General features: G+C 40.0%; 2 protein-coding genes across 2 annotated transcripts; one reads left to right on the forward strand and one right to left on the reverse strand.

Annotated features, from left to right (window-relative positions):
* Positions 1–135: 135 nt before the first annotated feature.
* gk5 (glycerol kinase 5) lies at positions 136–10,122 on the reverse strand. Its single transcript, XM_020649560.3, has 16 exons — positions 8,902–10,122; positions 8,700–8,793; positions 8,042–8,117; positions 7,787–7,880; positions 7,482–7,613; positions 6,444–6,519; positions 6,061–6,122; positions 5,887–5,960; positions 5,643–5,703; positions 5,220–5,346; positions 4,964–5,068; positions 4,138–4,232; positions 2,698–2,801; positions 2,561–2,620; positions 2,122–2,255; positions 136–1,481 (listed from the first exon to the last, which is right to left on the reverse strand). The coding sequence occupies exons 1-16, from the start codon at positions 9,025–9,027 to the stop codon at positions 1,306–1,308; spliced, it is 1,596 nt and encodes a 531-aa protein (XP_020505216.1). The 5' UTR covers positions 9,028–10,122; the 3' UTR covers positions 136–1,305.
* Positions 10,082–16,972, forward strand: LOC109995673 (nucleolin). The gene is made up of 15 exons (XM_020649488.3): positions 10,082–10,214; positions 10,562–10,634; positions 10,725–10,817; positions 11,717–11,851; positions 12,439–12,591; positions 13,142–13,204; positions 13,300–13,423; positions 13,559–13,716; positions 13,935–14,064; positions 14,249–14,403; positions 14,538–14,667; positions 14,746–14,870; positions 15,024–15,150; positions 15,754–15,974; positions 16,662–16,972. The coding sequence occupies exons 1-15, from the start codon at positions 10,212–10,214 to the stop codon at positions 16,709–16,711; spliced, it is 1,740 nt and encodes a 579-aa protein (XP_020505144.2). The 5' UTR covers positions 10,082–10,211; the 3' UTR covers positions 16,712–16,972.
* The last annotated feature ends 79 nt before the right edge of the window (positions 16,973–17,051 follow it).

The following is a 17,051-nucleotide window of genomic DNA, read 5'->3' on the forward strand; positions in this document are numbered from 1 at the left end:
CAAATGTATAAATTACCTGTTTCTCTGCAGCTCAGGATAACGTTTGCCATTCAACAATTAAATTATGAAGTGTTAGAACATGAATGCTAAGGTGTTAACTGATGAATTATTCACAAATACGCTTTGCATTACAAATCTTTTGTATTTAGAAATTTTATTACAGTATAAAGAAAAGTGGAACATGTTTTTTTAACAGCAAGAATACCACATCTAGAATGACAGTCATAGTATATTTATACAAGTATTTGTAGTTCATCAACAGAGTTCATTAGGTCAAGAAAAAATCCTTCAAAAGAAAAATATTTCAGATATCATCACATGACATCATCATGACTGAAAACGCGGACCAACAAGTCAGATAATGACTACAAGATACAGTCACATTCAATATATCTATTCCTATTCATCCATACTGTACTGCTATTTGAGGCCAGTTCAGTTTTATTCCTGATCATCTTGTTCTTAAACAATACATTTATTATTGTAAACATGTACACTTTAAAATTGCTTAGCCAAATTTAAGTCAACATGAATTTATGAAAGCTGTTTCGGCAAAGCAAAAAGTCCATCACTTACTTACACTCACAGAGAGAGATGTGTGATGGATCACAGAAGCACTCAGATCCAGCTGGATTCCCGTGCACATGCAGGTGTGCGTTCCAGTTACAGTCAAACAAATCATCATCACAATCAGTCATTGTATTCAGTGTTAAGATGAGTTTAAGTGCTGTTTTAGAGACAAAATCTATCATTTGATGTTATCCTTGAAAAACTACTTCTTTTTGTTAATACATTGTTAAATAAGAAAAGATGAAGTAGATTTCAAAATAAGTATTGCTGTGTAGATTTTAATGATGATGCTTCCTGTTTCGGGGCTCGAGCCGTCATGAACAGAAAGGTCAAGCTCTTTCCTCACAGAGGATCATGTATGAATGTAATATCAATGTTTGACTGGTTGCTGATTAGCATGTGGTTGCTATGGCAGAGTTTATACATCAAAGAGCTGCAAAAGCAATAGCGCCCCCATGTGGGAAGATGTATACATATAGATAGATGTATACATAACAGTTTAAATAATGTAAAAAAGGAGGTACTTTTGGCTGAAAAATATGTAATGAAATAAAGAATCTGATAAGGCCGCTGCAAGTTAACGGTCAAAGGTTAAAACAATAATGTACATGGAAAATACTTCAAGTGAAGCTAGCTGATTGCAGTTAAACCTCTATGGACCTTTGACATTTCACCTTGCCATAATTTCCCTCTTGTCCAAACCCTGGATTTTCCTGACTGTATGCCTGTCCAGTTTTAGGTCTTGTACCAGTTCATGGAGCGTTTGAGGGCTCTCTCCCAGCTCTGGGGGACAGGAGGGTACTCCCGATTTGGGTTGCCATTTAATTGGGCAACTTTGGGAGCTCTTCTAGGCAGAAAAGTCTTGTCGGTCCTCTGCAGCTTCTTCAGCTCTTCCCTGCTCTTCCAGAAGCCTGCAGGGATGAAAAAAGACAAACAATAATAAACCCAAACCCTTTAACAATGTGTAACACCTGAGAGATTTGACCTCTACAAATCTGCACCAAAAGGGCTGCCAGTGATGAAGGTAGAGATTTCTTTGCACGTCGTGTAACAATACTGCTTACTGATCCACTAAAAAGTATTTTCCTCAAACCCTTGATTCACATTAATATTCAGGAACCAGCACCTCCTGTTATGAAAACAACAACACATCTATCTTCAGTGTTTAATTCAATTACTTCCTGACTAATAGATAAAAATCCAATGACATCATTTGAATAATTAATGGAAAACAGGTTACATAACAGAGAGAACATTTCACTTTGCTTCTTCTGCCAGTTCCAAAACTAAAAATAGGATTTTTGATCTTAACTTTCTTCAATGAAGCTCAATGTCACGACTGAGTATTTCTATATATATATATATATATATATATTTACAGAAATAAAGACAGTAAAAGTAAAATTGAGTGTTTGACAAAGCCACTTCTCAATTCATCCCCACATCACAGAGCTTCACACGACAACTCATGGATACAAACTAATGACCTGCAACTCTGAGTGCATCATCCCTCGTAATGTACATGCTGTGTTCTAGTGAGTGTTTGCATACCAACTTCGAGTCCAGCGACAAATGCGGCCCCTAAACACGACATTTCATGGTGTTCAGGTCTGGCCACCTTTCTGCCGAAAAGGTCCGCAGTCAGCTGCATGACGAAGTCATTGGAGGAAACTCCTCCATCCATCCTGAGACAGAAAAAACGGGCACTCAATTACACTGTTACTCACTTACTGTAAGAGAATCAAAGCAGAAACGTATATCCATAATGCATTGCCAATAAAACTGCTGGACTGCATTAGTAGAGGCAACATACACAAGAGTGCACTCAGTTACACCCAGCGTGCTGGCCAAAGTCCAAATCCTTCAATCAGATATTGCAATGCAAGCTGGGATATCACAGAGCTGTGAGATGAATATGTGGAGTCTCATGGACACACTGATATAACTACAGTCAGGTTTTCATTCACACATTGGTTTAATAAAACTGTACCTGATCTTTGTGATAGGAATGTGAGTTTCTCTCAGCATCAGCTCATACAGCTGCTTGTTTCTGCAAAGTACACAAGTAAGTTGGATAGTTATTAATGAGAGAGACCATTGAAGTCATTTAAAAGGAGGTGATCTCACCTGAAGGCGATAGACTCCAGGATGGCTCGGACCAGGTGATTTTTGGTGGTTGAAGGTTTTAGGCCCATGAGGGAGGCACAGGCTTTGGGGTCGTTCAGAGGAGCCTTTGGATAAATGAAGTATATATAAGTATGCACAGTGCAGCTGTTACTATTACAACTATATACTACTCTTGAAAAACTGATAATCACATCTTATTTACTTTCGGTTTACAACAAACATTCAGGACACAAACTTACAACGGCTTGATCACAATGGAGGGCAGAGAAGAAAAAAAAAAGAGACAAATAACAATGTTACAGAGAGAGAAAAAAGTTGAGCAAATCTTTGTACTTATCGGATATAAATCAAAATATATGAGAGTAAATAAACTTATTGTTATGCTTTGGATGAATATTAGGAATGTCCCAACCTGATACTGAATATCGTTATTGTCTGTGATCAAGGACGTTTTTAAATAATGTCATGTAGGTTGTGTGGACTAGTTTTATTTAAGTTTCATTTAGGGGCTTCTTATGCCTTTATTGTACATTGTACAGTGGATAGGGTCAGAAATCGGGGGCATTACATGGAAAGGAGGCACAGGTCAGGTTTGAACCCGGACCACCGGCTTGGAGGACTATAGCCTCTGTACATGTGGCACATGCACTAACCACTAGGCTACGCAAGAATGCAAGAAAAAACTTATGTGATGTTGTTATGTGAGACATGGTTATTTTGTTTGACGTACAAAATAGATTCAGGAACAGCTCAAATGCAGAGCCAATCATTGTGCATCATTGTGAGCCACGTGTTTACATGGGATATGTTTTTAATGTTTTTGAAGTTTGCACTTTGTTACTTAGAAAGAAATCCTGTTTTGGATTGGGACATCCTCAGTGAATAAGGTTGTGTAAACATTAAACCAAATTCCTGCTGTACATTAAAGCGAATACATTTGTCACTGACACACTGTAAGTACGTATTTTCATGGATTTATTCATCTTGATCATTTTGTGGATATATCTTTAAATCTGTCTCTTAGGTTGAAGCTGTAACCATATCTATGTAAAACATCTCATCGCTGTAGAGTTATATTTGGTTTGGAGAAGACTGTCTGTTGTGAGCGAAGGTTTGCTAAGAATGAAATGTATATGTCTGACATTTAAAGAGTCAAGCTGATGTCTTCTTTCTTGCCTTATAGAGATGTACCAAAGTAGCCAAGAATTTGTAGGATGTAGCTTCTAGCAGAATATAAGCAAGTCTGTTAACATAGAAACTTTGTCAGTTTGTGATTGTTAACAATTTGTGTTCTGTTACAACTGTCTGACCTCGGCCCGATTAAACCGTAGAATAATCCACAGTGATGTTTCGTGATTTCATCATTGAGTTAATACAGCAGCAACAACCCCCACCCAACACACACATACAGACATGCACACTGCACTTATACACAACTACCTGCAAGCCGCTGAAGGAGGGGACGAAACACACACCGCCTGAATCACTGACGCTGTATGCCATGGCGCTGGTGCTCTTTACGTCAGAGAAGAGCTCTGTGGCAACACACAAACAAGCACACACACACAAATTATTAGCTCTTAATCTGCTGGCTGATAGTGTTTTGAGGATAAGATGAACATCCTCCGATGACTCATCTGTGTACAGTGTTTTAATGCATAACTTGTTTCTTTCAGCGAGCAGCAGGTGAATCTGTGCTCAGTGACTTCAGAGCACCAGATTCTTCATGTACGCAGAGCTGATTACTCATAGTTCACTTTTATTCACCGACCCAACACAATTCTCGAAAATAAATTGGTGTAATGTTAAACTGTAACGACAGAGTGGATTTCTCCACTACAGCACCCCTGGGTGCCCCTTGGGGCTGAGCCACGAACACAGACAGAGCAAACTGTGAGCCTGAGTCAATCTCAATTAGGTTAGACCAGCAGGTGAATCTGTGTCCGTCAGGAAGATAAGACTGTGCAGTCGGGGGACTTCAGAGCACTATTACATTAAAAGGCGCAGAGTAGAAAACATCTAAGGTTGTTTTTATACATTTTGTGTTTTAATGTCTTTTTTCTGCTTATTGTCATATTTCTGTATTTCTTTTGGATCTTTTAAATGTTTATTTCTCTCTTTGTCTTGATGCTTTTGATATCTTGTGTGAAGCCCTTTGTATTGTCTTGCTGCTGAAATGTGCTCTATAAATAAACCAGACTTCACTTTCAACAAGCAGCCACAATTCCTTGTGACAAAGATAAAAGCAGAAGTAATGATCACTCACCCAGCTCCTGAGCCCACTTAATAGCAGTGCCAGTGTCTGCTGAGTTTCCCTCAGCCAGGTACACTACCTCTGAGCCAATCTTCCAGCCCACCAGAGGATACAGACCTGCAGGATGGTAAAAATAACTTTTTAAAACTACTGGGCCTTCTCTTAAAAAGAAACAGAAGAACAAAGAAACGAAGTGAAATATGTTAAGGCAAACACTGACATGTAGTGGATTTGTATTGTCAGATCTGTGTTTCTTTTTTTGCTTTACCTGCTACAGACGTGTGCGGTTTGCTTCCAGTGTTGATGTCCATGAAGGTGCCTGTTCCCATGGTGATCTTGACATCCCCAACGTCAAAGCAGCACTCTCCAAACATGGCTGCCTGCTGGTCCGCCATCTATAGCAGAGAGACAGAGGATGTTATTTAACATGAAGTAGCAGTGAGGAACATTCAATCAGTTAATCCTGAGGTAAAAGAAAAGAGTGTTTCATCCTTTTAGCTCTGTTAACAGTCTGCTACCGGCTCAACAGCACTGCTGATTAACTCGTTTTTCTTTTTTCTTTTTTTTGTTTACAACATAATTGCTCTGTTACGAACTTGATAGACTCGAATCAAAGGGTTATAATTATTACTTTTACATCTCAATCACAAAGATAAGAGTGTGTGTGAGGCCACAGACCTGGACAACTCACCACTGACATGATGGGGATGGACACTCCGAAGATGGACGGGTCTGTGGAGCCAAAGTTATGTCTGAGAGAGAAACCGGACAGAGCATCACATCACACTCTAAAATCATCAGTCCTCTCATAATCACAACTGGCGACAACCTATTCTAACTAACTAAATCAGTCAAATGTTGACCAAAGTGTTTTTGTGGTAATATGAATGCCTATACAGACTAGGTCTTGATAGAACTGGAAATGGTTAACTCACCCCGTGTTTTCTACTTTGGGAAATATCGAGAGAGGCAGAGACACAAGAGAGCTGAGAAACCCACTCCAACACATCTGTGAAATAAGTTCAATGACATTAATATGACAAAAAGACTCTCTCTCACACACACAGAAAACTAAACAGAAATACAAATCAACACTACATAAGCCTCACCTGATAGGAGTCAAAAATTCCTGTTGCACTGGCGTTGGAGTAGTCGGTGGCATGGACGCGTCCTGAAACAGTTTTGAAGACAAAAAAAAGGGGTATCAAAAAACAAATTTCCAAAATGAGAAAAAAAACAAAAACATTTCCCCGAATCTCTCTCTCCCCCCCCTACAGGAGTAAGCTTGAAACATTTCTGAGGGATTTCATCCAACCAGTGATGTAAGAAGACTGGAAACACAAAGCACAAACAGCCCAGGACTTTGAACCCTGTTAGTCACTATGTGAAATGCAAACCCGTCGACTAATCATATGTTACTCCAAGCTGTTTTCTAAGCATATTGTGCTAATAGGGAGGGAGCATGCACATAAGCTTCACATGCCAATCTCACCTTTAGTGAGTTTGTACAGCAGCCAGGTGTCGATTGTTCCAAAGCAGCAGTTTCCTTCAGCTACCGCTTTACGAACCTGGAAGAAGAAAAAAAACAAAAACAAGATGAGGGTGAAAAGAGAAATGAGCACACAAGGGATCTGGTGATAATAATACAGCTACTACCTGACCCCCCCCTCCCCCCCCATCCCCCCCTCAACCCTTTAACACACATGGACTGGGAGGATTGTTCACTCTGGTATTCTGTGAAAGAGGAATAATTATTGAAAATGACCACAAATCACCACACATATGTCAGTAACCATCTAGCTTTCAACGGTGCTACCAGTCCAGGTGGGGAGCAGAAAAAAATATAGTCCATCAATCTTTATAATAAGATTATGACTAAATGATTTGATCGAGTCATTTTTCAAAGTAAAGCTCTAAAGACTTTCTGCTTTCTCTCTGTGCGACGTCGTTGTCGATGGTACTTTTGAGATTTGGACTGTTGGTTTGTGCAAAACAGTGAAGCACAAGTTAATGATGAGGAAAGTTTATCTACTGAAGTAAATGAAGTGGCTAAAGCTGTTGCCTCAGGGCACAATGGTTCCTTTGTTCAAATACCTGCCTGCAGAGGCCTTTCTGTATGTTCTCCCCGTGCATGTGTCGGTGCCCTCAGATTATCTGGGGACTTTTCATTCCCCATGTGAGGTCTCTATATGTCAGTACTTTGCTTGACTGGCAACCTGTTCAGGGTGAACCCCAACTCTCAATGAATGAAATGAAGCATTGAACAAATGATCTGTCGGCGGATGAATGATTGTTTGATATAATCCACAAAGGAAATTGTTTGTTAGTGTAAAGTGTTCATTGTGTAGTCTTACAAATTAACTGCTGATCTTTACTGGTGCTTACAATTTATAGATATCTTTTCTTTCTCATTTTAATCTGTGTTGTTTTTATATTATCACAAAGTACTAGCAACAGTGATTCAGACTAGTAAATATGATATATATAAATATATGTTTAAATGTCAACACACACACACACACACACACACCTGCTTGTAGTGTGTTAGGGCCCAGATGAGGCGAAAAGTGACGTGTTGAGTGGAGAAGATTATCACACTCGCAGCGAGTGACCTCTTCTGTCTGGTCAGGAAGTACAGCACCTTCATCAAGCCATGGATTGCCTGCGGTTGTCATGGAAACAATCAAAGTCATCCAGTATAAAGGAATGTTATCTTCATTAACTGTTTTTAAACCACAGCTGCATTTGTATAATATAGACGCACCACTTTTCATTTGATGCCTTTTAACTTGCAAACGTACCCACTCAACGTGAATGACAGGCATTCAGACTCACTTTCATGGTGCAGGATCTGTTCCAGGACCTCACCAGGTCTGCAGCCCTCTGGTCCTGCCAGCTGATAAAATTATGGAAAGGAACCCCAGTATCCCTGTCGTAACAAAAGAGAGCATTTGAACTGGAAAAGGCAGGACAGAGAGAAATGTTAACGTGACGGTGCTGACGGTCTTTCTTTGTAAGTTTGCCTCAAGATCATGCAGATTTAGGAGGGTTGGCGAAAACGCAGATCAGATAAAAATGCATTTATTTTACCTGTCCCATGTTGTGAAAGTTCCTCGCTGGGTGGAGATGCCAAGGGTCTCCATCTGATACATCTGTACTCCTGCATCTAAACCACGAGGACAGCGGCACAAAAACAAAACACACAATTTAAATTTGTTTTTCGGTGAGAAACAGGAAGCAAATGTGGCTTTTGAGCACAGACACAACAATGGCATGGGAAACAAATGTCCCCGTTTTGGGCTAAATATCTTTCTTTTTTTTTTTTTTGTATAAAGCCATGGTCGACTTATGAATTTGAAAACGGTCAAGTCAGTTAGGGAAGCTGCTCAAACATGCATGCAAGGAGTAGTTTTATACACAAAGACAACAAGGAACATAAAACAACAGGCTACAGCCTCAACGGTAAACAGAGAGATAAATTAACACATTAATAACTTAACATGCTACAAGAAGTGTGTGCTTGGTAAGGACGGTATTTATTTCAGTACTGCTAGTAGACTGTGCCTAAAGTACAAATCCAATGTGTCAGAAGAATCTTAGCGTATGTCCAGCAGTACTTTTCTTGACATATCCAAAACACACTGTGAATACAGGATTTGCCTTCTAACTGTGAAAATGAAACATACTCAGCTGAACTCCTTGGTTTTGGTTTTGATTCATGAAAGAATGGAAATACTTGACTGTGTACCTTGTACAGCTCCTGTGACCACAGTGATAAACCCTTTCCATAAGGCATCAGGGTCCATCTCCACATGGCCCACTTCTGGGTACAAGGGCTGAACCTGGACACAGTATTGCACAATAAGAAATAGACACATGATCAAGCACGATTGTGTACACTTTGAGACGTGCAAATTGGCAACAGGTATACATCGGGAAGTGATTAATACCTGGGTTCTGCATGATCCTCGGATCTGTGCCTCCTTATCGTAGACGTGACATCTGATCGATGTTGTTCCGACATCCACGGACAGAATGAAGCTTTCCGTCTTTAAACTGTTTCTCTGACTCCCCATTGTAGACTAACCGCCTTTGATGATCACAACCGGTCCCTTTGTTGTCCGAAGTCAGCTCGTCATGTTCCAGTCTGGTTTTACAATGTGACCCGATGAAACCGTATCTGCTCCGGCCGGGTGAGCTGCAGTGTCGATGCTGAAACCCTGCCGACCTTCGGCCAGTCCAGTTTTACCGGTTCTAGTCAACACGTTGCTACTTCTAGGTCCCCCCCCTTTTATTGACAGTCTATAGTCCTCATCTTGTTATTGACAGTCTATGATCCTCACCTTGTTATTGACAGTCTATAGTCCTCATCTTGTTATTGACAGTCTATGGTCCTCACCTTGTTATTGACAGTCTATGATCCTCACCTTGTTATTGACAGTCTATGATCCTCACCTTGTTATTGACAGTCTATGGTCCTCACCTTGTTATTGACAGTCTATGGTCCTCACCTTGTTATTGACAGTCTATGATCCTCACCTTGTTATTGACAGTCTATGGTCCTCACCTTGTTATTGACAGTCTATGGTCCTCACCTTGTTATTGACAGTCTATGGTCCTCACCTTGTTATTGACAGTCTATGGTCCTCACCTTGTTATTGACAGTCTATGGTCCTCACCTTGTTATTGACAGTCTATGATCCTCACCTTGTTATTGACAGTCTATGGTCCTCGCACAGAGACACAACATGTGTAGGAACCCACCGGGCTCAGTTCCTCTGCAGCACATGCCGCTGCTCTGTTTACTTACTCCTGAGTACAGTGAAGGGCACTGCAGCTCAAATAAGTTAGGAGCTGCCTCTCGTAAGAGTCAAGCTAATTGCTAACACTTGGATGTCTAAAAATAATTTAAAAAAAATACGCATTTCCCCTTAATAGATTACTCACTGCGTGGTCTCCGTATTATAAGAAGTCCCTCCCAAAAACTGGAGCGTCTTTTTTTTTTTTTTTTTTTTTTTTTTTTAAGGGGAATTTCCTTAGAAAGCGTGTTGTTGAATTGCTTCCCTTCTCAGTGTACGTCCTGCCGGAATTCTTTTTTTTTTTTAGAAGAATGCAAAGCGTGAAGTCCTGCGGGCACCCGTAGTCCAGAGAGCGCATGCGCAGTGCGTCGTGTAGAGTAGAGGCATGTGGATGTTTTTAGCGCAGCACACGTGTTAACTGTACCAGCTTCAAACTGTGAGCTCTTTTTTCAACGCGGAAGATGGTAAAGAAATGAGCTTTACAATAACTTACAGTCATATTAAGCAGGTTGTTCGAGCTAATCGTTGTTTGGTGACTTTCTCGTTAGCTGAAACGAGCTAGCTAACACATAGAGGCTGAGAAATGTTTCCGGACAATTTGATAAGTTTGTTTTGAAGTTCGAGCAGAGCCACATTTTAGCATTTAGCTTTAATGTAGGTTATGGGTAAGCGACCAGTTTTCGATGTTGAATTAGGAATTGAATCTAGCTGTGAAAGTAGAAGGGGAGAGTAACACTGGTTCACATGTGATGATGAGACTTCACCAGACACACACGATCATACTTTCAATATGTGTCCGTGTCTCTTTTAGGCTACCAGACGTAGCAAAAGACAAAGTAAAGGAAGCACCAGTGTTGTAGAAGCAGATGCCACTGTTAAAGCTGGTAAGTCTTTTATTTGCAACAACAGGCTACTCCAGTGAACACGTCTGTTTTGAAGTGATCATGTCAGTGAAACGTGTCAATCTTTTCCAGAAGGACAACCTGAGACTGTGAGGGAAGAAATGGTCAGAACAGTGGAGGATGCTCCAACTGAGAGGAAAGGAGTGGAGGTCCAGGATGAGCAAGGTGCAGCAAATATACCCCACTTGATGTACAACTGTGATGCTGAGCTGTGTTTTAAACATGAAGACACACCACGACACACAGCTGTTGCTCCCTGGACAGGAATATCTAAAAGACAAACATTGCAATGCTAACAATTCAAACTTCACAAACAGCATATCGCATAAAAAACATTAAAAAAAACACATATTACAAACTACACTGCATTCTCTTCAGCGCCAATCATGCAAAGCTTTAAATCAGTGATCATGTGATTGGTTCCTCTTGAGCCTTCCTTGTTTTGTTATAAATAATATCTGATATGGGTGGGAAATAAGTTCCACCTTTCTGTGGCTCTTACTGAACATGCTGATTGTCTAAAACTAGTGTTTACAGTCACCTTATACCATGCCCTGCTTTCTGTAGTTAAGAGTTCCTGCACAGGGACACACATTGTTCAAGTGGTTGTGGTGCCTGATCATGGGTTAATTTATACATTAGACACTTGTCTGAAAAACAAAGAAAACTGTCAAAGGTCAGTAAACTAGACTTTAGAAAGATGTTACAGTGGTGTCGGTCTCAAAAGCTTAACACATTGTTTGAAGATAGTTTATTAAGGTCCTGCCTGCTTGTGACACAGTAAGTTAAGTGCGTAAAGGGCTTAGCAGTGGCTACAGCTAATTGATTCCTGACATGTCTAAAATTCATTTCTGGAGATATGTTTTCTATGTTTCTGCAGCAGTGAGTGAATCTACTGTATCTCATACTTTGCTCAATCCTGTAGCGAGTTTAGAAGCAGCTTGCTCTACTGTTTTAGCGTGGCTGTAGATAACTGTGCCACCTGCATACATCTGGACTCTGGGCCAATCAGGGGGTCAGGTCATTCATATTCAACGTTGTCACTCACAAAGCTGCATCTGTAGTTTCCCAGACGGACACGGTCATTGTGGTCAAAGGAAGCGAGTCCACCGTGACCTTGACCTGGGACAAGAAGAATGAGGAAGGAGAGCCGGATGAAACAGAAAAGGGAACCAGTGCAAGTGAGCCAGCTGATACTGGTAAGTGTGTTCATCACAAGTCTTGTGAGTTACTGTTGCATCACATTATTTTTTTGTTGGAAAAGGAATATCTGTTCTCTATTAGAACTTGTTTATAACATACTTTGTAGTTGAGATGATGTTTTAGATCCTAAAATGCTTCTGAAGGTGTTTGTTAGTAACAGGCCTTCATACTGTATGTGAAACATGTCTACAGGAAGGGTTACATTACAACTCAATTCTTAAGATTAAGTTATTAATCCCTCACACTGTTTTTATTTGTTATCAAATGATGTGTTTCTTGTTACTGAAGTTGTATGTTTTAGTTTTAGAGACATACTTCAACCTAAAATGTGTCTTTAAGTGTGTCACACTCATCCTCTTAAAGCTTCAGAATCAGAAGTACTTTCTTAATAGCAGGGAGATTGACAGATTGATTGAATGGAGGCTGTAAAAGAAAATATTTAGCTGCAGCCTTTCACTGTCTTATAAGACGATTGGGACTATGTTTGGGACGAGGAAACAGCAACGCTCCAGCTGATGTTGTCTGCTGAACTGAAGATGCTTTGTTTTCTGAGCGATGTTAATAATTGGACTTCATCTTTTAGATGTTCAGATGGACACAGTCACTGAAGAGAATGAAAGCACACCTGCAGTAACTGTGACAGAGGAGAAGAAGGAAGAGGAAGGAGAGAGCGAGGAGGATGTCAATAAAGAAACAGATGGTGAAGGTGGAGAGGTTGTAGCTGAAGTGAAATCAGGTAAGGGTGTTTTCAAGAGTGAATAATCTGAGGGTGATGATAAAGCGACCGTCTTACACATTTCACTGTCCAGCTCATACTTACTCGTGTTTCACAGCAATCTTAACCCCAATGATATCTGACTCAACTATGACTCTGACTCATCTGTTTAAAGGTTCTCTTTTAAACTGCACATATATTTTTATCCCTGCACGGGTTCTGTACATTTCTTGTATAAATCTATTTTTAATTGCACAGTTTAAGTTTGTTTTCATCTCGGGGTATTCTTTAAATCTTTTTTTCGGGTTAATATATATGTATGGGAGGGGGGCGTCGGTTTTGCGGTTTAATTTGTAACAAATGTTTCATGTCATGTACGTCTTTGTGACCTGCTACTGGATGCATTGAATCTCCCTCAGGATCAATAAAGTATCTATCTATCTATCTATCTATCTATCTATCAGATGAGAAAGAGTTCCTGCACGTGGGGCTCAAAGTGTTCTGTGATAGTGTCAAAACTGATGATGTTGTACCACTTCACTAATGTTTGTTTTGTCTGTTTCTGTGAAAGGGAAACGGAAGATAGACTCTACCGAGACTTCACCGTCAAAGAAAACTAAGCTTATGAATGATGGTAAGAACTCAGAATAAGACACACTGCGGCATGTTTTCTTTCCTGTCGGTAAGGGAAACATCTTTACACATGTGTCTGCCTTTTTGTTTCTGTAGGTTTTTCTCTTTATGTCGGCAACCTGAACAACTCTAAAACATTCGAGGAAATCAAAGATGCATTAGCAAATCACTTCATGGCACAAAGTCTCCTGGTTCAAGACATCAAACTAGACCGCTCCAGGTGAGTACAGTGTTTCAACTTTGAACATTTTTAGTGTGAAGATTCTACATCGACTGACTCCCCTGCTCAGAGTGAATGCTGCTCATGAATAAGATGGTGAGTGAAGTCAAAGGTGATGATGCTTTGCTGTTGCAGAAAACACGCACATGTAGATCTGGCCTCACAGATGGATTTGACCAAAGCCTTGACGTTAAACTCACAAATGATGCTCGGCAAGCCGATGAAGATCGCCAAAGCAAAAGTCAAAAGTGAGAACAAGGTGAAAAGCAAAGTTCCAGTCGAGGACCAAAAAGGTAAGTTTAGCTACACATGAATTTAAGTTCTGTAAACATTTAACTTTTTATTTAAAATAGTTTCAGTGTGTTCACTTCACAAGTTTAGGTTTCCTTTTAAACGGTGTAATTATGTGTTTATGATGTGATGACAGTTGAATGTAAAACATTACAAAGTCTGAGCAGATTTTAAAGATATATTTACTGATTTTCTGACTCGTGGAATATCCCGTTTATAGCAGCCAGAGATGCCAAATGTCTGTTTCTGAAGAACATCCCATATAGCGCAACAAAAGAAGACATCTTAAAAATCTTTGGCAAGGCCGTCACAGTCCGGTTTCCTGAAGGAGCAGAAGGCCCAACTACAGGGTGAGGGCTTTGAACACCTGCATTCACTTTCACTTCCTATGTTTACGACTGTGGCAGATGTGCAAAACATGTATACAGTTTGTAAGTGCATTGTTGATATTTATTTCAAAATAAAACTATGCATTTATTGGACGTTTTTGAAAACAGCTGCATCACTTTTCTTGTTTTTTTTCCCCCCCGGCAGTATTGCCTTTGTCGAGTTTGAAAGTAAAGCCATTGCCGAGAAAGTTCGGCAGAAAAAAAAAGTTGCTCAGATCCAAGGTCGGATTCTGATCGTCGACTCTGTAGGAACAACAAATGGTCCTAAAGTCACAAAAGAAAATGACAACAACAGTAAAGGTAAATACCAGGCATTTAGATATGAACTGTTTATAGTTGACATGATACTGTAGATATATATTAGTGTTTTTAATCTGAATGTCAGTAGGTTACATTTCAACTTTGGATAAATAAAGTTTTCTTGTGCCTCACAGCTGCAGTCCTTCCAAACAACAATCTGTTTGTGAGTGGTCTGTCTTTCAAAGTGAAAGAGAAGCAACTCAAGAAAGTCTTCCAGAAGGCTCTTAATATAAGCATACCTCAGAGCAAAGGCAAACCAAAAGGGTGAGTATTAGTAAACTGTCCTACGCTTTCACAATAAAACATTCAACATTCTCAACAAAGATCTGTAATTCTTTGCAGATTTGCGTTTGTTGAGTTTGCGACTGTGGAGGACGCTGAAAAAGCTTTGCAGTCATCCAAGAACATTGAGATCAGCAAAATGCCGATCAAAGTGCAATTCTCTGAGAGGCCAGCGAGGGGGAAAGGTTTGTTGGATTGTTTGCACCATACTTCTATTCATCTACCAGTCTCATCAAATCTGAAAAACACAGTTTGATCGTAATACATCAATTTCAGTTTGTGTCATGATGCATTATGAACACCGTAAAAACTAAAGTGTTTTTTTTTTCCTTTTTAAGTTCAATCAAAAACACTGATGGTGAGCGGCCTGGCTGAAAAGACGACTGCAGAGACTCTAAAAAGTGCTTTTGATGGCGCTCTCAGTGCACGAGTCATTTTAGACAAAGAGACAGGAGTTTCAAAAAGGTTTGCAGCGTACACACTCATTTCATAATTCACTAAAAAAGGTTAAAGGTAGAGTCAGTAGAAATGTTGGTTGCAGCTTGTAAACTCAACATTCACATTTGGCGTCCTTCTCCTCCTGGGCTAATCGCCACCACAAGCGCTCACCTACTGCAGGGTTAGCGTGTAACTACACTGCAAGCTACCATGTGTTGTCACGGAAAGGTCGAAAATTTTGCAAGCTGGCAAAAGCTAACTGCTGGTGTTTAGCACCTGCCTGTCCAACAGAGAGCAGAACATCAAGCATCTGCGTGTGAAAGCCGTCGTTTTGGAACAAGCCAGCCTTGTCCTCTTGGAGTTTAGCCTCACTGTGATTATATGTTCTTTAATTTGCTGATATGTCGGCATCCACAATATTCAACCAAAACATCAAACTCCTGGCAGGCTCTCTGCAGACACAGTCACCACCACACATGTATGGAGGCCAATGAGTGATGATTGAGCGGCATTACCTTTGTATTCGGCTACATTTATTTTTCATTTTTTCTTACAGTTACTGACTCTGCCTTTAAGTGTTATTAGCAAAAATCTTCTGTAGACTAAACTTTTTTCATTCCTTTTTCTCAGGTTTGGTTTTGTAGACTTTGAGAGTGAAGAAAACTCCAAAGCTGTCAAAGAGGCCATGGAGGACTGTGAGATAGACGGCAGCCAAGTGACTCTGGCTTATGCCAGACCTAAGAGTGAAAAAGGCGACAAACAAGGCCTGTCAGGGGGGCGTGCTGGGGCACAGCCTGCAGGCCGGGAGGCTGCCAGAGGAGGGAAGGCCAGAGGAGGGAAGGCCAGAGGAGGTAACATTGAAGTTTAACTGCTTCATCAAAGTGTCATTAAAGTTGCTACTTCACGAGTCTCACAAAGAGATCCTAGGTTTAGGGTATTTTTAAAGCTGCACGTATCACTGTTTATTACTTAGCAATGATTAAAAAAAAACTTTTATTTTGAAAGGGTTTTGCCAATGATGAACACAGAATAGTTACAGTAACTTGCTGTTCTCATTTATAAAAAGCTTTTTAGCATCTTTCAGCTCATTTAGTTTTTTCTTTCAAACTTCACTTTTATCTTAAATTTGTGTTCAATCACAGCAGACAGCTGTTTTTGAAGCGAAACCTGCTGACTCATCTTCACGCCTGCCAAGAACCAACTAGGTCACAAAGTTAGCAAACAAGCTAACAAAGAGTTTAATAGCAGCTAAAGAGCAACAACAGAGATGATTCAAGTTGAGTTTAAAGTGAATGCTGATGTTGATTTATCTCCGCCAGATGTTTTTAGTTTCCATTAGTTGACAGACAACTCTATAAGTTCATGTGCATAGATGTGAGAGCCGGTTGCACGATGACTGCACACAAAAGCTGGATCAAAATGAACTAATGTTGTTGAGTTGAATAGTGAACGCTCTTAATCTACACTACACTTTTGTTTTTGAGCAGATTTGGGTTGATATAATTGATTCAAAGTAATAATGATGCTTTTTCTTTCAGGTAAAGGACCAGGACCTCGCATGTCGAAGTATGCAGTTAAAAAAAAATAAAAAATGAATGAAGTTTGACTTTCCTTCTCATGTGTTTGAAATATGCAGACTGTACAACGACTTCTACCCTGTTATTAGTCCTTTTAGGACATGTGACACTTTATCATTTTAGCTGTTATAATTTTAACTCTGAACCTTTCTGTTCTTATAGAAGAATAACCCTGACTTGTTTTACATTTTATGCTCATTATGTGACATGTTGATGTATAATCAAAGTGTTATATTTCTATTGTATAACGATAAAATTATTTGAAAACTAAACCTGCTGTCTTTTTGCTCCCCCCCCCCAACTACAACATCTGCATTCAAACCCAAAAGGTTACCCCAGGACCTGCAGCAA

Source organism: Labrus bergylta, chromosome 4, assembly GCF_963930695.1.
Source record: "Labrus bergylta chromosome 4, fLabBer1.1, whole genome shotgun sequence".
Classification (NCBI taxonomy): Eukaryota; Metazoa; Chordata; class Actinopteri; order Labriformes; family Labridae; genus Labrus; species Labrus bergylta.